Here is a 27,741-nt window from a genome sequence, read left to right on the forward strand (position 1 = left end):
TCTCACTTCAATGAATACCTCACTCCAGCGAATCAAGAATGGTCACAAATACTTCACCAGATCCAAGAATAGGAAAGTGAAGAACAAGAAGAGCAACATGAAGAACAAGAAGAGCAATATGAAGAATAAAAGGAGTAACATGAAGAACAAGAAGATCAACATGAACAAGAGGAGGAACATGATGAACAAGAAGAGCAACATGAAAATCATGAAGAACAAGAAGAGTTACATGAAGAACAAGAAGAGCAACATGAAGAACGTGAAGAACAAGAAAAGTAACATGAAGAACAAGAAGATCAATATGTACAAGAAGAGCAACATGAAGAAATGAAGAGCAACATGAAGAACATGAAGAGGAACATGAAGAACAAGACGAGCAAGATGAAGAACAACAAGAGTAACATGAAGAACAAGAAGAGTTACATGAAGAACAAGAAAAAGAAGAGCAACATGAAGAACAAGAATAAAAAGAGCAACACGAAGAACAAGAGGAGTAACATGAAGAATATGAAGATCAACATGAAGAACAAGAAGAGAAACGTGACGTACAAGAAGAGCAACATGAAGAACATGAAGAGCATCATGAAGAGCAACATGAAGAACAAGACGAGCAAGATGAAGAACAACAAGTGTAACATGAAGAACTAGAAGAGTAACATGAAGAACAAGAAAAAGAAGAGCAACATGAAGAACATGAACAAGAAGAGCAACACGAAGAACAAGAAAAAGAAGAGTAACACGAAGAACAAGAAAAGTAACACGAAGAACAAGAACAAGAATAGCAACACGAAGAACAAGAACAAGAAGAGCAACACGAAGAACAAGAACAAGAAGAGCAACACGAAGAACAAGAACAAGAAGAGCAACACGAAGAACAAGAACAAGAAGAGCAACACGAAGAACAAGAAGAGCAACACGAAGAACAAGAAGAGTAACACGAAGAACAAGAAGAGCAACACGAAGAACAAGAAAATAAACAACAGCAGCATGAAGAAGATAAAGAATAAAACCAAGAACAAGAACAGCAACATGAAGAACAAAAATAATAGTAAAATCAAGAGAAAAAGAAGAACAAAACACGGATGGAGAACATAAGAACAAAACAAGAGAGAGGAGCACGACTGAGGAACAGAAGCAATTAGAGAAGATACAAGAACAGAAACAATAAAGAACGAGACATTGAATCCAAAGAGAAACGAGGAACAAAGTTAAAAGGAAGAACAAAACAACAATAAAACTATAAATAGGAGGCAGGGAAAGAAGATAGAAATGGAAGGAGCAATAACAACGAGAAGATAAACAAGGAGTAAGAAGAGAGAAAAAACATAGCAAAAGGAGAGGAATGGTGAGACGAAACTAAATAGAAGCAAAGGAACAAGTAAACTAACTGAAAAGAAATAGAGAGTAACAATGAGAGGAAGAGACGAGAAGGAGAAAAAAATGGTAAATAGACGAATAAGATAGTCAATAAGAAGATAAGAATATGCGAAAGAAGGAACAAGATAGGAATTGAAGAAAGATGATAAGAAAAGAAGGAAGAAGGAACAAGAATAGGAGGAAGAGGGGAACAAGAATAGGAAGAAGCAGGAACAAGATAACAATATGCGAAAGAAGGAAGAAAAAAGACAATCAAGAGAGGAAGAGGAACTAATAAAAAATCAGTCAATAAGGTTGCGGATAATTGAATAAAATGAAGATGTGAAACAAGGAAAAGATAATAAGACAAACATAAGAAGAGAGAAGCAATAGAAAATGAGGAGCAAAAAACAGAAAACAAGGGAAAGGGAGAAGCAAGAAGAGAAACAAGAACAAAGAGAAGATAACAAAATCATGTAAACAATAAGATAATTAAAAGGAGATGAAGATGATGAGAGAGTAGCTAAGACAGGATACCTGGATGATGACAGGTATACAGGTAATAACAGGTGTAGACAGGTATCCAAGTGTAATGACAGGTACACAGGTGTGGATAGGTGATGGCAGGTATCCAGGGGCCAGATTCACGAAAGTACTTACGCAAGCACTTACGAACCTATACATCTTTTCTCAATCTTTGGCGGCTTTGTTTCCAATTATTAAACAGTTAATGAGCTCCGAAGCACCAGGAGGCTGTTTATAACAATAACAACAGCTGATTGGGAAGTTTTCATGCTTGTAAACTGTTTAATAAATGTAACCAAAGCCTTCAAAGATTGAGGAAAGATGTACACGTTCGTAAGTATTTGCGTAAGTGCTTTCGTGAATCTGGCCCCAGGTACAGACAGTCAAACATGTGAAGACTAAGACGCGCACCAGCATGCACACACACACACACCACAGGACAAGAAGCACGTACCCCAAGACACAGGCCAGCAAAACTACTCCTCCGGTCTAACTGGCCACACGACCGGCCACGTTCCCCCGTCGTGTGGCCAGAGAGACGTCGAGCTACGCATTCAATCATCACAAGGAAGAGGAATTTGATTCTTTAATGGAAAGAGTTTGTTTTCGCTATCATTACCCCTTCTACTACTACTACTACTACTATTACTACGGCCCTGGGGATGGAAATCATGCTGGGAAAGCATTATGGGGTCATGAGAGATGTCAGAAGCATACCACAGGAGATGATCTGTAGGTACTGGAGAGCCACTCGCCATGCTCCGCTTGAGTGAGGGGTGACATCCTCTTCTGGGAAGGAAGAGGAGGAGGAGGACCTTGGAAGCTTTCGACTGAAACCATTGCATTGTAGGGAGGTAATTGGGAGAAATAAGATGTTTGCCACTTATTAGGTTTCTAAGCAGATAAGGAGACTTGCAGTTTTGGCAGTAAGGATCTTTTTTTTTTCTTGTGCTACATGTGAGACTGGATCTATTACTGTTTTACACAGTGACTTTTGGGGGAAAGCAGCGAAGGAATAGATTTTTTTGGGGGGTTGCTGGGGGTATATAAAGTTCATTTATGAAAGGAGTTTGGTCAACCTGATCCCCCAAAAGCCATATAAATATATATATATATATATACGGTCCTCACGAGCTTCATCAGTGGAAGGTTAGAGATGAAGGCAAGAGGTGATTGTTTCCACACACCACAGCAACTGGTAAGAGTTTCTTTTCTTTGACTGTTTGGCATGCAGATGAAGCACAAGTGGGCGGGTGGGTACTGTGTGGAGACCATAGCTAAACAAAACACAGGCGAGGGGGGGGGAATGATTAATAAAAGCGTGGAATGTGTGTTACAGGAAATGGAAATACAGAGAGGAATTATAGATGTTTATTATGACGACTTTCAGTTTGATAGTAGGAAGTTGCCAGACTGGAATGGCAAGAGGTTTGGGATGTGGCTGGTAGGAACGCCTCTCTGGGCTGGCAGGAATCACCACGAGTAACAGGTGGAAACAGATGACAACAGATGGAAACAGGAGATAACAATAGGTGGTTGGATAACGTGTTACGAAGAAAACATACAAGTAACAGAAGAGTACCAAGGGAAACTGTCACAGAATTCAACAGTCAAGAGGGAATAACTTTAAAAGACGAGACGGTGATGTTGGGGGGACCCTAGTCTTAGATGGTAACATAATACGCATGTTTAGTGGCTAGTGAAGTCTGGAGAAGCATCATATTAAGGTGTTCTCTGTAACATCAGGTGGTTTATGAAGATAGGGGCGTCATTAGCGTTACGTCGGAAGTGATAAGTCATATCAACATGTATCTTGGCCAGCAACTTCACTTGCAACTATCAAATGCCATTGTGTCACCATCTGTGGGTGACGCTGGAGAACCAATCTACGGAGGAACATTGATGAATTAAATTGATGAATTTGGCTGTCTGGTAAGATAGCCCCGAAAGGCAGAAATTTATATAAAGCCTCACAAGGACGTACAAACTCCTCAAAAACAGAGACAGGTAGTTATCCAGATGTTGATGATGCTATGTACACAATGTATGAGAGTAAATTAGAGTTCATGTCCAGAAAATCCTAGAGACGAATTTAGTTCAACATTATCAACGAAAATGGTGTATGACAACTATCGAGGTTTTACTGAAATATATAGCCAACAAACATTGAAATACTATACAAAAAAAATAATCTGTCTGGGATGAGTGCAGTTGTCTCTGAAAATATCATCACTGGAGGGAAGAGGCGAGTTGAGATGGACTTAAATCGAGATGAGAACTTTTGGTATCGAGACCGCTCGGATTGCTGGCGCGTTGATGAACATCTGGAATTAGAAAGCCAAGGGTCTGAGACCTGCAACTGGAAGGCTATGTAGAGCCACTTAGAACTTGGAGACCAGGGCAGTAAGAAGAGCCACCTAGAACTAAGAGGATGCGGAGGGCCTTCTTGAGCTAGGAGACCAGACTTGGTTGCTGAGAGAGAGAGAGAGGCCAGCTGGGCTCTAACGCAAGGTGGTTCAAGAAGTCCACTTTAGAATTAGAAGCCGGAGAGCTAGGAAGATGAACCCAATAGGGCCAGCTGAAGAGAGCCAGCGCGCTGAAGGCCAGCTTGGGCGAGAACTAGATGGGGATAGGAGAACCAGCTGGGCCGAGAGCCAGCTAGTCTTAGAAGTACCAGCTGGGACTAGGATATGACTCGCCCACGGGAGGTGATGCGACCTCGTCTGTCGCCCAGGTCCTGATGAAATCAAGAAACATCAGCTAATATTAAGACAAGTCCCTAAGAAAAGAAATATAAATATAACTTTGAATATTACTTTGTTATGAATATTACCATTATGCCAGTAAGTGTTAACATATTTAGTTATTTTCAATCTATATTTAAATGCAGCTATGTATATATATATATATATATATATATATATATATATATATATATATATATATATATATATATATATATATATATATATATATATATATATATATGCGAAAAGTCCACAGAGAAATATGAAATGAGGTGAACGTTTCGGCTTTGTTAAAGCCTTTGTCAACACCAGACTGACTCACTCTGATTCAGTCCATTTTAAGTTTAGGACTCCGGCTAAATCCGCCTCGCTAAACATCCCGACGGTGGCGGCCCCAGAATCAGACTGACTGATTCAGTCAGTCTGGTGTTGACAAAGGCTTTAACAAAGCCGAAACGTTCACCTCATTTCATATTTCTCTGTGGACTTTCCGCATAAAATGATCAGTGTTTTGTGATCGTCAATTGAATATATATATATATATATATATATATATATATATATATATATATATATATATATATAGAATATATATATATTTAATACCTTCGTTAGATGAGACTGAATAAGTTCAATAACTCTTACTAATGTCATTCATCCTCCTTAAATTAACTCAATTAATAAATTATTCTAATCAGGAGTTCCCTTTTCTATTTAAATTATTAGCAAATTTACTTATTCCTAGTGACAGAACTATGCATAACAAATACACTGCATACCAAGTGACAAATACTGTGTATAAAAATACTGGTGACTCTACATATGTTCGAATGTTTCACTCAGACTTCTCTCTCCTCCGCCAGGCGTCACGGGAAGCTGGGACTCTTGTGGAGACTTAATGTTTACAACATTCTTACCTGTGCTGGTCGACGGCCACCTTGCTGCCGCTGTCGAGGTCTGGGTTGAGCCCTGGCTTGTGGCGGAGCCTTCCTGCCGCGCTGAGCAGGAGCCTGGGACACCGGAGCCTGGGACACCGGAGCCTGGGACACCGGAGGTCGGGACACCGGAGGTCGGGAAACCGGGGGCTGGGAAAGTGCCGGCTTCACTACTTCTGGTTCGATTTCCGGGGGTTGAAACGCATCGAAGACGGCGGTGTCCTTGGCTTCGGATGCTGCTCCTTCGTTGTCGTGGAGCGTCGGGGAGAATTGACTCTTGGGCGCCCCTGGCTGTGAGACCTTGGCATTGTCTAGCGTCGCGGCACTCTGGCTCTTGGGCCTCCCTGGTTCCGAGGACTTCAGGCCCGGGAACCTCACCGGCTTCGGGGCCGCCACCGTCGGGATGTTTAGCGAGGCGGATTTAGCCGGAGTCCTCACCGGCTCAGGTGGCTGTCGGAAGAAGGTCGGTTACACACACAACACTGACGCGGCTCACTTGACATTAATTATCAACTTCACCCATCATTATTACCTTTATTATTATTATTATTATTATTATCTGTGAGTAATGTTGACATTTTCGTGTGTGTTCCAGGTGTGTTTGAGCAGCACATGTGTGCCTGTCTGCTACATGTGTGTGCATGTGTACCTGTGTGTACCTCACTTGGTGTAGCGTGTGCGAAGTGTCCCGCATTTCCAAACAACTCAAGACAACAACAACATTGGGTGTGTACGAATGAGCATCTAGTTCTATGATGCATCGTGGCGTCACTACAACACAGAGGATCCACTCACTAGTCACTTGTAATTAATGATTCAGGTGCAATTTACTGGTAATGGTGCGTGAGGGAGGGGGGGGGAGGACATGTATGTGCGCATGGCCATGTGTGCGTGTGGGTTCATGCATGTGTGAGAGTGACAGAGGGAGAGCGCATGCGTAACGTTCATGAATGGAGCCGCGTGTGTGTGTGTGTGTGTGTGTGTGTGTGTGTGTGTGTGTGTGTGTGTGTGTGTGTGTGTGTGTGTGTGCGTGCGTGTGATTATCTTCTAATCCGTCGACGCTCTAGTCATGTGGTGTTACGTCACTCCCTCATTGTATGCTTGTGTGTGTGTGTGTGTGTGTGTGTGTGTGTGTGTGTGTGTGTGTGTGTGTGTGTGTGTGTGTGTGCGCGCGCGCGCACACACAGTAGCCTCAAGCCAGTAGAAAGACACTTCAGATAGATTAACAGAAAAATAGATATACAAGTTAAAACGCATGTAATCAAATTGCATAAAAAATATACAACTCAAGTAGACACGCTGGAGAGTAAGTGGGAAGGTAGATGATTATGTAGATTAAGTGAGTGAGTAGATAGGTAGATCAGGACGAGGGGGGGGGGCGAAGCAGCAGGGGAAGCAGGGCAAGCAACTGACCTTAACCTGGGTGCTGAAGGTGGTAATAAGATGGCAGCAGTCGGTGAAGGAGGCGCAGCAGTACTCAGGGAAATATTGGTCTTTGGCTGTTATGCTCGAACATTTCTGAACCAACCCACCAACAGCAAAAATATAATAAAATAATGTGACGATTGAAATAAAGATAAAAATATGTCAAAATACTAATAATAATAATAATAATAATTGTAATAATAAAAATCATAGACAATGTATGCATGATTTATATGTGCATAACGAATATAATTTATATAGAAAGACACACACACACACACACACACACACACACACACACACACACACACACACACACACACACACACACAGCTTTCCAATCCTAGAAAGTAACAAGCACTCTCTCTCTCTCTCTCTCTCTCTCTCTCTCTCTCTCTCTCTCTCTCTCTCTCTCTCTCTCTCTCTCTCTCCCTCTCCCTTCTGTTAAGATCAATTTCCATCATGCGTGAGTAAGTTACATCACAGGTAAAACCCGGTAAGGTAGCTACAGACAGGAGCCACTGAAACTTACTGCTCAGCAGCTGGAGAGGACCGCTCTCACTGGAACGGTCCAGCTGTACTACTGTTGTGAGTTCCAACACCTCCACCACCAACAACAAGTCCCATTGTTCCCATATTCGTGGCAGTTGGCCTAAAGTGTTCTCCGAGTTATGGTGGTGTTCTGGGTGTTATGTGGAGGAGAGATCGTGTTCAGTCTGAGGAGGAGAAGAACATTTAGTTCATAACTCCTGGGTACAGCAACGGCCATGGCAATGTTTGTACAGGGACTCGACATGTAAAGAAGGAATATTTTTCGTTAAGAGTTTAAAGTTATATATTTTGCCTCGCATTTATTAATTGTACTGTATGTCTATTGGTAAATATATTTATTCGTGTACTTCTCTGTTATTAAGTATCTAAGTTGATGTATATCTGAGTTTTAGAAGGACTTGAGGAGAAGCGAAACCAACAGTCTCTAGGAGAGGTTACAGAAACAGTCTCGAGAAGAGGCTAAAGGAACAGTCTCTAGGATAGGCTAAATGAACAGTCTCTAGGATAGGCTAAAGGAACAGTCTCAAGGATAGGCTAAAGGAACAATCTCTAGGAGAGGTTACAGAAACAGTCTCGAGGAGAGGCTAAAGGAACAGTCTCTAGGATAGGCTAAAGGAACAGTCTCTAGGATAGGCTACAGAAACAGTCTCAAGGATAGGCTAAAGGAACAATCTCTAGGAGAGGTTACAGAAACAGTCTCGAGGAGAGGCTAAAGGAACAGTCTCTAGGATAGGCTAAAGGAACAGTCTCAAGGATAGGCTAAAGGAACAGTCTCAAGGATAGGCTAAAGGAACAGTCTCAAGGATAGGCTAAAGGAACAGTCTCAAGGAGAGGCTACAGGAAGCGCTTCTCCTTACACTTCACATTTATTTGAAGGAAAAAATGAGGATATACATATTTATATGTTTGCCGAGCGTTGGTCAACTGCTTGTGTTTAGAGTCTAGGGCGTTGGTTCAGTTATTTATTAGTTTACCTGGCGGCTTCTAACCATTCCACTCGTATGATATGCCAGTCTGTGATTGTGATTTAGTTTAGTAAAGACTGGTAAGTAAGTCTTGGTCACCTTGATTTGATTTCTTAGTTTTCTATTCTCTTTCTATTCTAAGAGTTAGTTAACCCAACAACATCACCTCACTTTGCTTGCCTCTAAAACTAATCATTCTAGACTTTATTCTAGGAGTTAGTGTACTAGATTACCCTTCGCTAGTAATTATTTGAAAAAAAGGATAATGTAATTATTATAAGTTAGTTTACCATAACAAACAAATAAAGCTTCGTTTTCTTTAGTTCCTCAGACGACACCCCCTCCGCCAACTCACCTTGCAGGCTTGGAAATACTCGTCGCAGCAGGTGTTGTAGGCTTCGCAACACTCTGGGAGAAGAGACACCTCCACGCTGCTGCATGACTTCGAGCACTTCTCGCACGAAATATCGCCAGGCTGGCACTGGGTCGCCTGACGTCGCTGACGGTTGATCTTGAGACCGGAGCCTAGCGTCCCGACCGCTAGCACCACCAGCAGCAGCAGCGGGAGACCGTCGCTACACCTCATGCTGTCTGTGTGCTTCCTGGAAGGAGATAAACACACGCCTTAGAGGTCTCTGTATCTTCAGCCGATGCTCCATCAACGGGAACCAAGTCATGGACCTTAGTGACAATATATAACAAGTTACAACCAATAATATAAGCGCCTTGCGAGCCATTTTGTCTGGGTTCGAATCCTGGCCAGAGAAAGTTAACTGGGCACCATTCCTTTCAATTGTTCTTCCCTGTTCACCCACCTGTAATTGAGGACCTGGTTGGAACCTCATAGTTCGTGGCGTTCCAAGGAAAACTAGTATGAGGTAAGGTTCGACCTCATACTAGTATGAGGTAAGACTTCGAGCTCATGAGCTCGAAGCCTACTAACAGGAGTCAAAACTCTCCTACTCCTATACAAAGCTGTGCAATAAAATAAAGAAGAGGCAAGACCCTTAGTGATAATATACAATATACTACAATATTCAGAATAAAATCAAGGGTTATATTTGTCTTAGAAACTATTTCTAGGGACAAATTTTTACTTGGGTTTTTTAGCAAGTAATTTGTTCGTAAATTATTACTTTGAATTAAGAGGTTGCAAATTATTTTGAAACTAGGTAGACAGAACATCGTAGAAGAAACCAAGTAGAAAGAGGTAATCGTATTCGAAACCTGCTAGACTGTAATTAGGACTCACGATTCTAAGATTAGGATTAAGATTATGATGTAATTAGGTTCTTATAAGTAACAAAACTAAACCACGAAGCAAACCAAACAAAAAAAAAGTCTCCTTAGCTCTCAATTAGTTCAGGGATTGTGTCAACAGAATGACCTAGCGAGAAATCCCCCAATAGAGGTCACAGATCATATAGCATTTTATTGTACGCTTTCCGCCTGCGCTCAGAGGTTACCCTGAGGTCATGATATTGTTCCCGGGGTCAGAATACAACATGAAGTGCTAGGTACCAGGTTACGAGTCGACGATCATACGTGCGAACAATGCCTTTGGCCTCCAGCCAGACAGTAAACAATGAGATTTATGTTGACCCCATTTTCAAGTATTAATTCCTATGTTTTCTTTTGTGTGGGGGAAGACAATTCCTCACACTTTTGCAGCTCCCTTTCACACCTGCATCTCCCTCACACACCTGTAGCTCACTCACACACACCTGTATACATATCATACCTGCAATGTGTTACTGTTCCATGCATTATCTTCCCCCACATTCTCCCTCTCTCTCTCTCTCTCGCGGTCTTCACTCTCTCTCTCTCGCTCTCTTTACCCTCTCTCTCTCTACCCCCATCCCACCACAACCTGTCCTTACTATCTGTTCTAACCAATCTTCTTCCCATTCTCTCTTCAACCTGTCCTCCTACAAAGAACGTCGCTTTTCCGCTCGTATGCGTTACATAAGGCCAAACATTGTCGTACTAGAAAATGAAAGCGACTCGCGAAAGTGACGTACTGACCCGTTTTCTGTTTTGGGTCCTCTGGTAGGTTAGGAGAGACTACTTTAAACTGACCATTTTCTTGACGTTGGGAAACCTTAGGAGGACGACGGGCTGGTTGATACATCCGTACATCAGGCCTGGTGATAACATCAGTTTAATATTAAACATGGCGGTTAATAAGGTGCGTCGACCAGCAGAGACTCTTAATATGTGACATTAACTACGTAACTAAACAAGATTGTTACTTAGCTAAATTTTGGGGGTTCAGTTCCCGAGCTCATTATGTACCTTTGTAACCTTTTCCGCTATCGCCCACGGGATGGGTATAGGGTCTGCTACTGCAGACGGAGGGTTATAGGGTGCATAATAGATCAAATGAGGCTTACAACCCTCTAATATTAACTTGTATGAACACCTGTAATGCAGTGTGTCGCAATTTGTTGTTATGGGTATATATTCAGCTCAAGTTAGCACCATCCGTTCTCCAAGATATGTTCATTCCATCCAACGGACGACCCCACAGGCGCATTCATAAATTTAAACATGCCGTGCATTCAAAATTTGAATTTTCTCAATTATAAATTATATAATATATTGGCATATTATGCATATAGACATAGGATAGGTTAGGTATTCAAGTTCCGTGGGTGAAGCATTTACTGAGTGGTCATTCGAACAATGTTCGAACGTCGTCAGTTGAGACTCGTATGTAAATAATTGTCCATTCATAAACAGGACGTTTAAAGGCTTCATGGAATAAACATTGGCCTTCGATGATGAGGACGGACTGGTTAGGGAGATCTTACAGTCCGTCCTCGTCAACAAATGCCAAATACTCGTTAATCCAACAGCCAAATCACCCTGTTTTTTATTATTAAAAAGGCGGTTTACACACACGACTCACGCCTGATGAGTTTTGAACATTTCTCGAACAATGCTTCGCTGACGACCTCTGTTCGAATCACAATTCTATAAATGTTTCACCCACCTACTTCAAGCACAAATAATCGCCACCAGAATTAAAACACCTTACCTTACTTACGTCTAACTATACACAGAACTTTAATATATAATAATATTAAAATAGAAATGAGAAGAAGCCTGTTTTTAATGCACAATGCGTTAACATTAATGGATGCGTCGTGGGAACCCCATCTTCCCAAGACGCCTCACTGGCCATGGATGTCGGGTTGTCTGAGGACGAGTTGTCTGAGGACGGGTTGTCTGAGGACGAGCTGTCTGAGGACGGGCTGTCTGAGGACGGGCTGTCTGAGGACGGGCTGTCTGAGGACGGGCTGTCTGAGGACGGGCTCTCTGAGGACGGGCTGTCTGAGGACGGGCTGTCTGAGGACGGGCTCTCTGAGGACAGGCTCTCTGAGGACAGGCTCTCTGAGGACGGGTTCAGATCTTAACAGCGTGTCATTGTCTTGTGATATTTCGAACCGACACAAGAGCATGACTGGCGATGCATACAGAGTACCCTGTGACGCACAAAAAACAAAAGGTGATAGATAATATGGGTGTGGCTAGTGAGCGAGAGGGAGGGTTGGGGGGGACGACGACCAGCTGACTGTCGATTACACAGTCGAGTTTCGCAACTTACTGAAGACTCTTGGATCCCAAGTTTGGTGGGTTTAATGACACATTTTGTCATTCTTTTGTTATTTTCCACCAACAGCTGACTCGTGATTATTGAATTACGGTTATGAAGGTGACTCGTAGACTAGTATTGAGGTGCTGAGTAATGATTTTATTATCGTAACCTACGTTCCACATGCAACCTATTTAGATAAGTAACGGGTCGGAAACATATGCGTTTTCTATCCATCGGACTCGATAGATTAGGTTGGTTCGTACCCTTCTGTTTAGGTTAAAAGGTTGTATTTCTAACGGAGTGGCAATCACGGGGATGGGGACATGCCGTGACTCCTATTAGGTCAGGCCATGTAGGACTGTTGTAGTATATTATAAACTCCAGCGTATCTGTATACGTGCAAGCCAAAGAACACTAAGAAATCTATATGACCCCGCCCAGGATTCGAACCCATGACCACCCCTAAACGTACACAATACCGAGACCACTGTATTTAGAGTTGTTAGTGATAATATATAGATATATATATATATATATATATATATATATATATATATATATATATATATATATATATATATATATATATAGCTCTGACAAGTTGTGGTGCCATCACTAACACGTTGTCAGAGCTGCTCTACAACAATCCACTGCTACCACAACACCTACCACCACCCCATCCAGCACAACCACCACCACCATAACCACCACCTCAACCACTGTCATCACCACTGCCTCTATCACCACTAACAATCAGTAAACACCATGCCGCCGGTGGTTTAAAGGCTGTTTTTGGTTGCTGAGTGGTCTTGTGGAGGGCGTGGCTCTCACACACGCACACACACACACACACACACACACACACACACACACACACACACACACACACACACACACACACACACAACCGTATGTGTATTTTCAAACTGCAACATATATTGAGGTGTGTTGAAAACAGACGCAAATACACTTGTATTCACAAGTGTGTCAAGGTTAGGTTATCGCCGGTAGGCAATTGGCATGTATGACTGAAGCGCTGCCTCTCTCTCTCTACCACCACCACCACCACCGGACAGCTGCCACCACCACGACCACCGGACAGCTACCACCTCCACAACCACCACCACCGGACAGCATCCACCTCCACACCTACGACCACCACCAGTGAAGAAATGTAACAATTGAGTGAGGCTAGCCCTGAACGTCTGTCCTCCAACCTCTGACAAACAGGCATTTTTTCTTATAGATACAGATGACTTGAATTGTTCCTTTGCTACGGAGAAGTCATGATCACAATATACAAGATACTAACCCACCTCGGGAGCAAATCTAGGCAACCTACGTCGAAATAACGTTGATCGAGTGCTGATTTAACGTTAAACAGGAATATTGTTATACAAAGCAGGTTGGTACAGTGGAAGCTGTACTGAGCCTGTAAAAAAGTTTTCCTGTAGTGAGCGAGTGATTGATAGGTGGAAGGAACGTACTTGAAGACGGAAGAAACGCACTTGAAGGCGGAAGGAACTCACTAAGCAGTTTATAAAGCAGATACGCAAAGCACTTTAAAGTTGGGAGAGGTTGCGCTAGAGAACCAAGAGTTACGAGGCGGGGTCCAAGAACTAAACCTCTTTTCCCCTGAAACATTCCTATGTATGTGCACATATACATGCACGGGTGAGAGAGAAGAGCCAGCAGAGACATGATAACAATGTAGAAGATACCGAAGGGGTAGAGACACATGGCAGAGACAGGTTTCCCCTCATGAACACATACACACACTGAGGGGAAGAAACAGGGCAACACATAAGTGGTATAGTCCAAAAGAATTAAATGCAGCTGGTGATATAAATGGACATTAGGAACATTTCTCACGTAAGGGTGATGATGTGTTCATACTGTGTGTGTGTGTGTGTGTGTGTGTGTGTGTGTGTGTGTGTGTGTGTGTGTGTGTGTGTGTGTGTAAACATACAAACATGTACCGAACAATACAGCCTGCCGGGAGTGTAGCAACAATACCGCCTCCCAGAGAGTGAAAGGCGTGAGGCAAGCCTGACGAAGGTGGAGGAGGGGGAGGGAAGGTGGGGGGGGAGAGAGAGAGAGAGGGGGGGGAGGGGTAATGGGGGGGCAAGGTCGTCCAGACCCGTTGCCTCCAACACCACAGCAAGAGGGGGAAGGGTGGTGGTGGAGAAGGAATTAAGGGGGGTGGTGGAAGTGGTTTTGGCCAAGGGTGGGTGTTTTGGACCGGTTAGAAAAGGTTGTTTTGAGGAGAATGTGAGGAGAGAAGTTGGTGAAGGGTGGGAGAAAGAGAGACAGAGAGGTGAGGGAGATATCAGAGAAAGGGTTAAAGAGGCAGGAAGAGGGAAGAAGAAAGAGGTGTGAAAGATTGGCAAGACAAGGAAGGAAAGAGGAACAGGTTTGAAGATAAACGGATAGGGAAGACTAAGTAAGGAAAAGGAGATTAGTGGCTAAACACAAAGGGAGAATAGAGATGTAGTAGAGGCATCAAGGAGACAGAGAGGAAGAAAGGAAGAGAGAAGTGTGGAAGAGAAACAGGAGGGAGGGTGGGAGATACAGTAATCCAGGCAGGAGAGGCAGGACACGGCGAGCTCCGCCTGAACATGGCGTCACCAGGGGCAGCAGGACAGACAAGTCCCCAGAGGCGCCAACTAACGGAACACCAGTTGATGCTGTCCTAACGGAGAGCCTCTCCCCCCTCATGTCCTTGAGCCTCCCCTCCCTCCTTGTCTCACACCCTCCCTGTCTCCCTCTCCCCCTCCGTCCCTCTCAATCCATTTGTCTCCCTAAATCAGTTCCTGTCTCCCTCCATCCGTCCCTGTCTCATCTCCCGTCCTCCATCATCATTGCGTGTGGAGATCCACGTCTCGTTAGCCTCATAGCCACGACCGTAAACGAGGTCAAGACTTACCAAGGTGCAGATTGGCTACCGTGATGGCTCAGGTGTGTCCGTGTGCTCACATAAATGCGGCTGCAGAGTCGAGTTTCAGCACATAAGCTCAGACGGCTCCAGCCTGTTAAAGCAATGATTCACTTTTTTCCTTCCTGCATCTTATCACCTACGTTGTTGAAGCTGTGTCGAGTCTGCTTCGGCAATATTCCCTTCAGATTCTGCACATGTTCAGGAGTCTCACGCCGGAGGCTCTTCCTTGAATCTCTGAGGCTCTTCTTCATCTTCTATTCCTTACTATAACTACTCTTTCTCTTCTTTCTCTTGGTCAACATCTTGTATTTGTTCACTTTACTAATTTCTCTTAGAATATTTGTTATATTGGGTGTTATTTCTCTGTTTTTGTGTCTGCGTGGATAGAGTTCCTGTTCTCGAGTCCCGCTTCTCAGTTATCGGTCATTTGGTGCAGTAATTCCGGAATATCTTGTATTCTGTCATATCTACTCCGGTCTTCCCCCTTCCCTTCACACGCCCCAGCGTCGTCAGTCTCATACTAAACAGACCATCCTTGTTCGCCTTGTTTATATCCTTCAGTATTTTACACGTTCTGATCAAGCCAAGCGATCTAAACCAATACAGGCGATGAGTCACAATAACGTGGCTAAAGTATGTTGCCCAGACCACACACTAGAAGGTGAAGGGACGACGACGTTTCGGTCCGTCCTGGACCATTTTCAAGTCGACAATAGACTTCAGAATGGTCCAGGACGGACCGAAACGTCGTCGTCCCTTCACCTTCTAGTGTGTGGTCTGGTCAACGATCTAAACCAGTGTAACACTACGATTTTAGCCTACCTTCCTGGGTCCCTGGGGTGCCCCCTGAACCCGGGATTCCGTATCCACGAGCCCTCCCCCTAGACTACAGGGTCTCTGACATAGGTAGTCTCTATGGGAAAACAGAATATAGTGATTGTCACGAGAAATTATTTCAAAAAGCCTTGACAATTTTCATCGGTGACGGTGCAGAGGAATTTGAGTTCCGTGAGCCATGACCTGCCACAGGTCAAATGAGAAAGTACTGCCAATTAATTGTATTTAACGTGATGTGGTTCAAGCATTTTATGTGATTCTCGAAAAAAATTTCGAGAAGATGTTCGAACGCAAGATTTAAGTTCAAATAACTGGCTAGTATTTGGGCCCAGGAGCTAGAGTCCCAATACAGACTACGTCCTTATTCGAGTCAAATGAGCAACCGAGGCAAAGTTTGATTGAATTGTACTTAACAATATCATTTATATAATGAACAGAACAATTTTTGTGCTTTGTTCTAATCATTATAACCCGTGTTTTTATCTATCTGTACCTGCAGAATACAGCTATTAGCTCTTGGGTCCCGCCTTTTTCTAACCGGCGCTTGTCTAATGTACTGACCCCCCGATGTAGCTTCCTCATATCTACTATATATATATATTTCTAAAACACACACACACATTTCCCAGGATACGGCCCGTACCAGCTGTCTAACTCTCAGATACCAATTTACTGTTAGATGAACAGAGGCATCAGATGAAAGAAACTCTGCCCATTTGTTTCTGCCTCCGCCAGGAGTGTGGGCAAGTGTGTGCATGTGTGTGTGTGTGTGTGTGTGTGTGTGTGTGTGTGTGTGTGTGTGTGTGTGTGTGTGTGTGTGTGTGTGTGTGTGTGTGTGTGTGTGTGTGTACTTACCTATTAGTAACGATGAGAGAGCGAGTTCTAGCTCTTCATACCCCGCCTACTAGCCATGTTGTACGTTTTCCTGTTGGTACCGCACCGTACCAACCAACAGGTACGGTGGTGGCTGTACCTGTTGTGTGATAACGGAATTACTCTGACACCAGAAGTCTTCTAACGAGCCTGGCTTTAGAGTTATGGATCGAGGTGGCCTCCACAACTTCTTTCCATGGATTCCATCTGTTGACTACCAATACAAAAGAACGAAAGTATTTCCTTATAGCTTTTCGGTTCAATTGTGTTTCCAGCGTCTACCTGTGTCCTCTTGTCTTTCTCTCGAGAAAACTAGCAAGTTTTACTTGGATGAAGTATGGCGTCACATAACTGAACGAAGCTCACGTTCATAGGAAGAGTTCAGAGGACCTTGGTATCCTTTTGCTGGTAGCCAAGACAAGCTTTGAAAGTCCACATTGCAGTCTGGTGGACGTGAGCCACAGGATAAAGTCCCTTTTATAAGAAGCAATTTGGTGGACGTGAGCACAGGATCAAGTTCCTTGAGAATGAACCAATAAACTGTTGTTTAATTACGTGTTGAAAGGACAACCTAACATTCATGAATACACTTTCTTCAATAACAAAGAAATTATGAAAACTTAAAGTAGCTTGAGAGCAGCTAAGAGGCTACCAAGCTAAAACACCACTAAACTAATACACCAGTAAGCTAAGACACAACTAAGCTAAGACACAACTAAGCTAAGACACAACTAAGCTAAGACACCAGTAAGCTAAGACACCAGTAAGCTAAGACACCAGTAAGCTAAGACACCAGTAAGCTAAGACACCAGAAAGCTAAGACACAACTAAGCTAAGACACAACTAAGCTAAGACACAACTAAGCTAAGACACCAGTAAGCTAAGACACCAGTAAGCTAAGACACCAGTAAGCTAAGACACAACTAAGCTAAGACACCAGAAAGCTAAGACACAACTAAGCTAAGACACATACCTTGTCCCTGGAAGGCGAGACGCCCTCACCGTGCGGACGCCGGCCGCCTACATGGTCAGGCCGAGGAGGAGGAGAGCGCGCCTCTAACACAGCGTCTGCAGGCCGCGAACACCAGAAGAGTTCTGGACTGTCAGACTCGCACGCACCTCCCAGCAGACACCAAGCCGAAGGCCTCCGCCTCGCCTCGCGCGTGACTCCAATCACTGCTGTCAAAATTGGCAACTCAACCCCGCTCCGAAAGAGGAAGGGAAGAGGCACCTGTGGGTGCCATGTAAGGGGAAAGGAACGGCAACTGGAACTGAAGAACTGGGGTGTCATGAGCGGAAGACCAACGGCAGCAGTCTAGTTGGAAGAGCAACGGCAACAGCGAGGATAATATCAAAAGGGATTGTGGTAGCGGGATCATTACCGTTAACACGGGCTAAAGGTCATGCCTGGATACCCGTGGTCTAGGCTGACCTTCCAAGACACACTAGCTCCCTCTGTCGCCTCCTGGAGATCCCCCTCTACCCCCCCGAGCCTCACATCCTGTTCCTCCAGCGCCGTAAAACTGCTCCGGAAAATGCAAGAGCTTTTGTTTGCCTCCTGATCTCCTGGAAATGCCAGGATAGAGCAGGCACCAGTCGTCATGGAGGGGTTCAGATGCCAGGATATAACCGGCGATAGGACCTCCTAAGCTGAAGAAACCCCTAAACCGTTGTTTTCTATCATTGAGGCTTCCAGATACATTTGTAATGTTAGAGAGAATCACAATAATAATATTACATATAAAGGGGAGGGTGGTGTTGGGGTGGCAAGACAATAGAACATAATTTATCGTTGGTGGGGAAGTTTATAATTCCCTCTAATGCTTTTTTGGGTTCTTTCCTCCGAGGCTATGAATCCCCGTTCCAAATAGTGGTGGTACCCTCCTTCACTCCCTCTCTCTCTCTCTCTCTCTCTCTCTCTCTCTCTCTCTCTCTCTCTCTCTCTCTCTCTCTTTGCTGTGTTTATCATCACCAGTTTACTGTGATGATCCTGAGTATAATTATCATCACCGAGCTTTGGATTCCCTGTTGCAGAACCTTTTTCAGTTCCAGCAAACATCACGAGAGCCGCATTACTGTTGACAGAGCTGCAACAGGAACCGCACTATCATCGACAAAGCCACAGCTAGAAGAGCCACAGTTCCGTCCGCAGCAAAAGGGATATTAAAACCCCTGTCTCCAGCCTGCATGTGGAAACCAAGTTAGACAAGTAGAAAACTGTCACGCCAAGAGAAAAAGACCAGAGCTAAGTGTCACCCTGCGAGATTGTATACATAACATGAAACAAATGACAACCATCATGGCGTCACCCTCCATCCCTTCACACACGGAGTCGCCAGCGGCCGGCCGGTACATCCCCCCCCCCATGCAACACTCCTCCTTTGGCTTCAGAAATTACAGTTATTAAACAATATATAAGTATAATTACGAACTGAAAACAAAAATTACAAAATCAGAAGAGCTGTCAGCCGTTCTCTCGACACATTATAAACAGGTTTTGTCTTGTTCTTCTTGAAGCCTTCGTCGTGAGCCATGTTCTTCTTGAAGCCTTCGTCGTGAGTAATGTTCTTCTTGAAGGCTTCGTCGTGAGCAATGTTCTTCTTGAAGCCTTCGTCGTGAGCCATGTTCTTCTTGAAGCCTTCGTCGTGAGCCATGTTCTTCTTGAAGCCTTCGTCTTGAGCCATGTTCTTCTTGAAGCCTTCGTCGTGAGCCATGTTCTTCTTGAAGCCTTCGTCGTGAGCAGTGTTCTTCTTGAAGCCTTCGTCGTGAGCCATGTTCTTCTTGAAGCCTTCGTCGTGAGCCATGTTCTTCTTGAAGCCTTCGTCGTGAGCCATGTTCTTCTTGAAGCCTTCGTCGTGAGCCATGTTCTTCTTGAAGCCTTCGTCGTGAGCCATGTTCTTCTTGAAGCCTTCGTCGTGAGCCATGTTCTTCTTGAAGCCTTCGTCGTGAGCAATGTTCTTCTTGAAGCCTTCGTCGTGAGTAATGTTCTTCTTGAAGCCTTCGTCTTGAGCCATGTTCTTCTTGAAGCCTTCGTCTTGAGCCATGTTCTTCTTGAAGCCTTCGTCGTGAATAGTGCCTTTCCCTCTCTGTCCAGGAGGCTTCAGAAGCAATACTTAGCGAACTCCCTAAGATAATATACATTTTTCTTTCTTGCCAGTTTCGCCTTATTTACTCATTATATATTTTCTCTTTTCGTATTTATCCATATAGTTATCAGATTATTATTTATTTTATTTCGTTTTCCAATTCCTTTTAATAAAAATTCAAATGTTAAATTTATTTGTGTTCTATTCTATTTGTTACGAGTTGGGGAATACAATGAAAGGTTAAAGATTGTGGATCCCTCAGCTTCTGAACAGGAACTGAGGACATTGTAGGCGTGTCCCCTCAAAAATCGCCAAACTGAGGCGCTGAAACAGAAAACCGACATCTCTAGAGGGGAAACCCGACATCACTAGAGGGGAAAACCGACATCTCTAGAGGGGAAAACCGACATCTCTAGAGGGGAAAACCGACATCTCTAGAGGGGGAAAACCGACATCTCTAGAGGGGAAAACCGACATCTCTAGAGGGGAAAACCGACATCTCTAGAGGGGAAAACCGACATCTCTAGAGGGGAAAACCGACATCTCTTGAGGGGAAACCCGACATCTCTAGAGGGGAAAACCGACATCTCTTGAGGGGAAACCCGACATCTCTAGAGGGGAAAACCGACATCTCTAGAGGGGAAAACCGACATCTGTTAGTGTCAATGAGCCTAGAACCTAATTTCTTGAGAAAGCTCACTGCACCCTTGCCCTAGGGAGGGGGAAGGAGACTAAGTGTCTCACGTCCTATGGTCGAACACATGTGTACTGAAGTTTCAGTTGCTTCTACGTCTTTGATTTTATTCCTGTCCTGAGGCTGGATATAGTCGTAAGGATTCCTTACGACTAAGGATATTGTAAAACGAGGTTCTCTCTGCTGGGCATTGGACTGTGGCTCCTCTTGATGTCTTGGCTGCCTCTTTGAGTCTTGCATACCAACCCTTGGAGCTTCTGTAGCGAGGACCATACAAGTCATATTGGTAGACTTCAGCCTTCTTGGAAAGGTACTTGTACTCAGCGTGAACTGGGGCACCAAGGCGGAGGGCCACTGTACTACAGAGGGAGAGGGGGGTCTCTGGATCTAGCTGTGTGGCTTTCCCAGACATGGGTACTGGCAAGAGAAGGTTCCCTGCAAGAGGCACCCACATCTCTAAGACAAGGGATGTGGGTGCACATCTCTTGCCTTAGAAGGATGTGCACCCCCACCTCCATCACCCACGTCTCTTGCTGTGAAGGGGCAGCAAGGAGGCAGGCTTCTGGCTTTTTTCTTCACTACTGGCCTTTTCCAGCTGAACTTTGTTTTTGTTTTTGGTGGGGGGGGGGGGTCTAGTCTGGGTGCTGGGACTGCAAGAGCATCTCATTTATTTTTTGTTTTGTTAACAAGGACATTTATATTAAATGAACATTTGATGTAGAGGAAATGAAGGTTGTCAGCGCACTCTGGGAGGCTGTGTGGACACCACGGCCTCCATATCTGATGGGAAGAGTTGGTTCTCTTTCCACTAAGTCACGAAGAGGAAGGTTGAGGAATTTTTCTAGCGTGGCCTTCAAAAAGGTGTCACACACTTCCTTTGACGCTACTGTAGGACCGGAGACCAACTCAAAAAGATGTTTTATCTTCGGTACAGATAAGCATCTTGTGAGAAGATAGAAAGCATCTCAAGCATCGATTTTTGTCAATTCGATCACGTATATCACTTGGGTCGGTGATTCTTGCATCGAGTATCTTCTTAATTGCATGCAAAGTAAAGATGAGGGGGGGGGGAAGAACCTAGTAGGGTACATTCCACTGGTTCAATTATCTAGACATATGGAAGGACATCTTTTAGTAGTTTCATACTTCGATGTTATATATACATACACATATATATATATACATGTTTATTATAGATTATATATATTATATAATATATATATATATATATATATATATATATATATATATATATATATATATATATATATATATATATATATATATATATATATATAATTGTATTTCGTTGAAACAAAGAGAATGTCAACTTGATGAGAATCATTTAACCTGTTCCCCCTTCCCCCCACCCCCACCCTGTCACAAAATGGGTGGGGGGAGCGAGAGAGAGGGGGGGGGACTTGACAAACTAAACATGGCTGACAGACCATTGTGGTGGCGCTGGTGTGTCGCTATTACCGTGACACGAGACGGGAGAGACGTGCTGCTGCCGTGACGAGGGAAAGTGATTTGCCTGTGACTCACTCACGCCGGGAGAGAAGGAGGGGCAGAGAGAGAGAGAGAGAGAGAGAGAGAGAGAGAGAGAGAGAGAGAGAGAGAGAGAGAGAGAGAGAGAGAGAGAGAGAGAGAGAGAGAGAGAGAGAGAGAGAGTGTGTGTGTGTGGGGCACCACAACAATGGTTTCCTCTCTGCTAGTCAGGCTCTAACTGACCTTCGCTCAAAATTATTACCCAACTCTCTCTTTTTTACCCGCTTGTATTCTTGTCTCTCTTCATTGTTGGTCGTGTGTGTGTGTACTCACCTATATGTACTCACCTATATGTGCTTGCAGGATCGAGCATTGCTTCTCCTGTCCCATTTTGTGTGTGTGTGTGTGTGTGTGTGTGTGTGTGTGTGTGTGTGTGTGTGTGTGTGTGTGTGTGTGTGTGTGTGTGTGTGTGTGTGTGTGTGTGTGTGGGTTTTACAAGTTGAGGCTTCCACCTGCGGCCTCCTCGTTTCATTTCTCCTTATCAGGAATAGACTTATCCAGCTCATCTGTTTCCCTAAAACACATTATAATCATATCCTCTCTGGCCCTCCACTCTTATAATAGCGTTAGACCGAGTTCTCTCGACCTGTCTTCAGAGTTTAGACTCTTACTCCTAACACCAGTTTTGTGTTAGAAGTAAGAGTGTGTGTAGAACTCCTGCTTAGGTTACTGTATTCCTCCCGTGTGTTCTCCCAGTTTGGACAATGTTGTCATTATATCTTGTTCGTGTACACCTTCATTGTTGTGAACACCTGCTGTTGATGTACACCTGCTCTGGTGTTGTGTCCACCTCAAAATGACTATTTTTGTCTTTCCTTGTTCTTGTAACCCCGATTCTCTATTATGTTTAAGTGCCCTTTTTGGCCATTTTCTTTGGAGGAGACGGTAGAGTGAAGGTCTCGCTTCATGTAGGTCAGCGTTCAATCCCCGACCATCCATGTTGTCGGGCACCATTCCTTCCTTCCGTCCCATCCCAAAATCTTATCCTGACCCTTACCCAGTGATATATAGTCGTAATGGCTTGGCGCTTTCTCCTGCCTACCTTGCCTACTCCCCATTGTGTGTTACATTGATGGACATTGAACACAGGTTGCTATTTCCGCCCAATTCTTCAGCTGGTTTACCTCCAGCTGTGTGTTTACTCAGTCCACGCCCTTCTCACCAGCTTTGCGGCGTCCGTAAACAATGACATGCATAGGTTTGCTTCCACGGCGGTCATTCACATAGAGCAGGAACAGCTGGGAGTGAAAGACTGAGCTCTGAGGGGGAAACCTCTCACGATTTCACTCCTGTATGAGTACTTTCCATCTCATCCGGCCCTCTGTCTCTCTCTTCCACGCACTCATGCACTCATTCATACACACACACTCACACAGACACACTCACACAGACACACTCACACAGACACGCTCCTTCCCTTTCTGTACACTATTCATTATCCAGGAACTAAAGTTACTGCCCATTCACGTTAATTCCTCGTCACCGCAGTCAATAGACAGCCACAATCGACTTGAGAATGGTCCAGGACGGACCGAAACGTCGTCGTCCCTTCACCTTCTAGTGTGTGGTCTGGTTATCCATGCTGTGGTCCAACTCCAGTTACTTCAATCACAATCCATCTACAGCAATCAACGTCTATATCCAACCCAGTCACACCTCTCACCTTTCAATGACCCTATTTAACAATCAGTCAACCCCAATTAACAACAACTCGCTCAACAATCATTTGTATTGTATTGCAACAATCAATTACTCCAATTAACATTCAAGCAGGCCAGTTAATTGTCAGCTTCTCTGATCAACACTTCTGGCCACACCCAGTCTGCGGCCAATCAGACTCGCACCAGCTTGAAGCAGTTGCTACACCGCACAATGATTACGTGCGGCCTTAACCTATATTGTTAGGCGCTGGTGTTTCAAGACACGAGTGTTCCTTCCTGGACGGTGGAAGGTGTGTTTCAAGACACAACTGCTCATTTCTGAACAATAGTCAAGGTGTTCGTGACGCGAATGCTGCTGCCTGAGCAACGGGAGTTGTTCAGGACGCTATTGTGCCACGTGGGAAGGTGGCAAGGGGTGGCCCTCACTCGAGGATTGGACGCCTCGCATGCAACAGGTGTGTAGCCTGTTCTTTGGTGATGACTTTGGTGATAACTGTGGTGAATGGAAGTAATCACACTCTCTCGTACACAAACTACGAAAATATCGTTGAAAACACATTGAACAGTACTGCATAAAGTGTACATTCTCTCTCTTCCTCTTCCCCCATTCGGGTTCTGAGAGTGGAAAGTAATCGTGTAAATATTAGTCTTGGTCGCCACGGGCCGGGAAAGGACCGCCTGAGCAGGACAGAAAGGGACCAGTGAATGCAAGAGTTTTTATGGTCCGGATCGGGAACTTTGTACCGGGAGCCGCCACCTGCACACGTCCATACCGGAAGCAGCCACCCGCACACGTCCGTACCGGGAGCAACCACCCGCACACGTCCGTACCGGGAGCAACCACAACCCCCACACGTCCGTACCGGGAGCCGCCACCCGCACACGTCCGTACCGGGGGCAGCCACCCCCCACACGTCCGTACCGGGAGCAGCCACCCCCCACACGTCCGTACCGGGAGCAGCCACCCGCACACGTCCGTACCGGGAGCAGCCACCCGCACACGTCCGTACCGGGAGCAGCCACCCGCACACGTCCGTACCGGGAGCAGCCACAACCCCCACACGTCCGTACCGGGAGCAGCCACCCCCCCCCCCCCACACGTCCGTACCGGGAGCAGCCACCTCCCACACGTCCGTACTGGGAGCAGCCACACGCACACATCCGTACCGGGAGCAGCCACCCGCACACGTCCGTACCGGGAGCAGCCACCCGCACACGTCCGTACCGGGAGCAGCCACCCGCACACGTCCGTACCGGGAGCAGCCACCCCCCACACGTCCGTACCAGGAGCAGCCACCCACACCCTTCACTTTCTCATCTCCCAGAGCGAGAGAAACGCGTTACTAAGACACTCACGGATATGTTCAACACTGAAATAAACCGGGCAATCTGCCGCTTTGGAGAGGTCGTAGTTGTTTAAAAAGTCTTCTTTTTGACGCCTTAAACCCATCCCACGAGGACACAAAAGCTCCAGCAGCTGGAGCTTTTGTGGTAACGAACTAGCCACAAAAATTCAACTGAGTTTGGAGTATTTGATTATGCTATTTTGATGTCATAGCAACTTCAGTATTTTTACATTTATGTGCAAGAACTATCCAAAAGTTCTTATATCACATATCCGTGCATAATGATGGTAGGTGAGAATGATTCCGCAGGCAGAGTTGCAGATTGGTCAGCAGTACTCTGCAGCGAGTGCGTCCACTCGCAGCGACATGGTGAATAAACTGACTGGAGTTCATCTCTCCAAATACTGTTAAAGATGGGAGCCAAGTGGCTCCCTCCCTTCTCTAGGGCTCGAACCCGGGCCAAATCTCTGGCGAGATACGGACACTATATATTTCCCTCACCTCAAGCTCCATGTAGAAACGCAGGCGATGAGTCACAATAACGTGGCTAAATTATGTTGACCAGATCACACACTGGTCTGGACGGACCGAAACGTCGTCGTCCCTTCACCTTCTAGTGTGTGGTCTGGTCAACATAATTTAGCCACGTTATTGTGACTCCTCGCCTGCAGTGGTTTAGCACATTGTGCTCTGTCCTGGCATCACCGAGAGATGGTGTTTGTAGCGCCTGAACGGTAATTAAAAATGTATATTGTGACTGGCAGTCTGGCTAGACGGCTGCTTAACCTTACACGAGATATCTAGAGAGTGATGCTGTTAACAACGCTACTGCTGGAAGACCCTCTGGGAGGCTCTTGTACTACTATACTTACATTACAGCTACGTCCAAAGTAAAGTTTGTGGTCAGCCTGGGTAGAGAGAGCCACTCAAGGAATCGAGAAGCAGGGAATTTTTTTTAAATTTTGCACCGAGGGGCGAGTTTATTGGGCAGCGCCACTCATCTTGTGAGTGGACATACCGCCATAGCAGCATGTGCAACACTCCCCAATAGGAAGAAAACCCGCTGGGTTGTTCATCCTGTGAGAAGCAGGGAAGTACCCAACGCTCCGTCCACTGACACAAATGGTCATTAATGCGACCCTTGCCTTCACCCCAACAACACTCTCCTAATATCCATGTCCTTTCACTTGGCGAAGCGCCGTGACTCGTCCAACCCGGTACCTGGCACCCCCTACTTCGCTAAATTGCACCTCGAATGATTTAGTTGCTGTACCAGGGGAGTACACACATACCCGCACTTACCTTGTGTTATGGTGAGGGTGATGGAGGGGATGAAGGGGTGAGTGTAGCTGTGGCGAGGCGATGGGCTTGTGCCTCCACCGAGTCCTGACCAGGTCTGCCTCGCACAGCTCACTCCTGTCGACTGAACAGATAAACTTTGAACTTTCGCGGGCTAGAGGTGGCCATGGAGGCGGGCCGCTCGCCGTAGCCTCTCCAGTTGCCCCGCAGCTCTACGACTTGTTCTATATTGCTTCGTCTGTTCTGTCCGTTCTAAACTTGTGTTACTCTGAGGCATTACTAATCATTCAGGAAGCCGCTTATGGTTCGTATGCTCCAGAAAGCGCAAGGGCTAGTCCTGAATGGCATAAAAACGAGGTAACCTTTCGATAGTTAGTCGCCCCTTAAGAAGGACGTAGAGTGCATAGCTACATAAGGGCGGTGTTTCCTTCCTCGACGGAGTTAAGTCTAGAAAAAAAAACAGATTTCCTCCCTCTGTTAGAGTATTGCTGAATAAAGACACAGGTAGTCAGCCTTGAAGGAGCGCCTCAAGGCATAAACGGGTCCCACTTGAGGGCCCCGTTCTCCTCGAGCATGAGGAGTGGAAACTTGCCGTCCAGACACTCCCCCCCCCCACTCCCCCCCTTGCTCACCTTGGCCTCCGGGCTGCTATGTCACACACTTCGCTACCACTGGGCCATAGAAATACATAAAACTTAAAAAAAAACTTATATAAGACATTGTACTTGAGTGACAAGTCATATCACTTCGAACTTTGTAACTATTTATATATACAACAAATTTCCACCTGGAGAACTGTTAATGGAGCTGTATCTTCACATGAGCTTTCTGCCAGTTGTCATTTGTAGCTGTAACCAATTTTTGTATTTGTACCTGAACGCGCTCTGCTAATATACATTTCTTGATCTGAATCCGAAAGTGCATCTTTGGCTGGTACTCACCTTGTTGTGCTAGCAACCTAGCAGGTTGAGCTTCGGCTCTTTAAGGTGATTCCAGATTGGCTCCAGGGAGTTTGTGTGTGTGTGTTGAGACCCAAGCATGTATTGTGCGTTGAGATAAGTCAATAAAGAGCTGCGCTCTTTAGTGCAATACAACGTAGCAATGAAATATAATTATATAAATGCAGGGAATAAATCCCAATAGCGCGGATGAAGAAAAATATGCACTCTTTAGGCTATATAAAATTGTTTATTTAAATACATTCGAATGCGAAAAATAACAATCAATGACGTTCGAAAGTGAAAAATCAATGACGTTCGAAAGTGAAAAATAACAATCAATGACGTTCGAATGCGAAAACTAACAATCAATGACGTTCGAATGCGAAAACTAACAATCAATGACGTTCGAATG

General features: G+C 45.0%; 3 protein-coding genes across 3 annotated transcripts; 1 reads left to right on the forward strand and 2 right to left on the reverse strand.

Annotated features, from left to right (window-relative positions):
• Window positions 1-644: 644 nt before the first annotated feature.
• LOC138360072 (uncharacterized protein DDB_G0287625-like) lies at window positions 645-1,678 on the forward strand. Its single transcript, XM_069320021.1, has one exon. The coding sequence runs from the start codon at window positions 658-660 to the stop codon at window positions 1,093-1,095; it is 438 nt and encodes a 145-aa protein (XP_069176122.1). The 5' UTR covers window positions 645-657; the 3' UTR covers window positions 1,096-1,678.
• A 1,560-nt stretch (window positions 1,679-3,238) lies between these two features.
• Window positions 3,239-26,544, reverse strand: LOC123747300 (probable serine/threonine-protein kinase samkC). Its single transcript, XM_045729395.2, has 5 exons — window positions 26,392-26,544; window positions 8,861-9,107; window positions 6,977-7,081; window positions 5,546-6,013; window positions 3,239-4,618 (listed from the first exon to the last, which is right to left on the reverse strand). The coding sequence occupies exons 2-5, from the start codon at window positions 9,089-9,091 to the stop codon at window positions 4,565-4,567; spliced, it is 858 nt and encodes a 285-aa protein (XP_045585351.1). The 5' UTR covers window positions 9,092-9,107; window positions 26,392-26,544; the 3' UTR covers window positions 3,239-4,564.
• On the reverse strand, window positions 19,199-19,798 carry LOC138359994 (ribosome-binding protein 1-like). The gene has a single exon (XM_069319873.1). It carries the CDS (start codon window positions 19,796-19,798, stop codon window positions 19,199-19,201), a length of 600 nt encoding a protein of 199 aa, XP_069175974.1.
• Window positions 26,545-27,741: the final 1,197 nt, after the last annotated feature.

The sequence above is a fragment of the Procambarus clarkii genome, chromosome 94 (assembly GCF_040958095.1).
Source record: "Procambarus clarkii isolate CNS0578487 chromosome 94, FALCON_Pclarkii_2.0, whole genome shotgun sequence".
NCBI classification, from domain to species: Eukaryota; Metazoa; Arthropoda; class Malacostraca; order Decapoda; family Cambaridae; genus Procambarus; species Procambarus clarkii.

Bases quoted from the DNA above. Each gene is read 5' to 3' on its own strand.
- LOC138360072 (XM_069320021.1), top strand. From the start codon at position 658: ATGAAGAACAAGAAAAAGAAGAGCAACATGAAGAACATGAACAAGAAG.
- LOC123747300 (XM_045729395.2), bottom strand. From the start codon at position 9,091: ATGAGGTGTAGCGACGGTCTCCCGCTGCTGCTGCTGGTGGTGCTAGCG. The intron at 7,082-8,860 runs GTGAGTTGGCGG...GGGTTGGTTCAG, and splicing joins AGTATTTCCAAGCCTGCAAG to AAATGTTCGAGCATAACAGC. The intron at 4,619-5,545 runs GTAAGAATGTTG...TGATTTCATCAG, and splicing joins GTGGCCGTCGACCAGCACAG to GACCTGGGCGACAGACGAGG.
- LOC138359994 (XM_069319873.1), bottom strand. From the start codon at position 19,798: ATGGCTCAAGACGAAGGCTTCAAGAAGAACATGGCTCAAGACGAAGGC.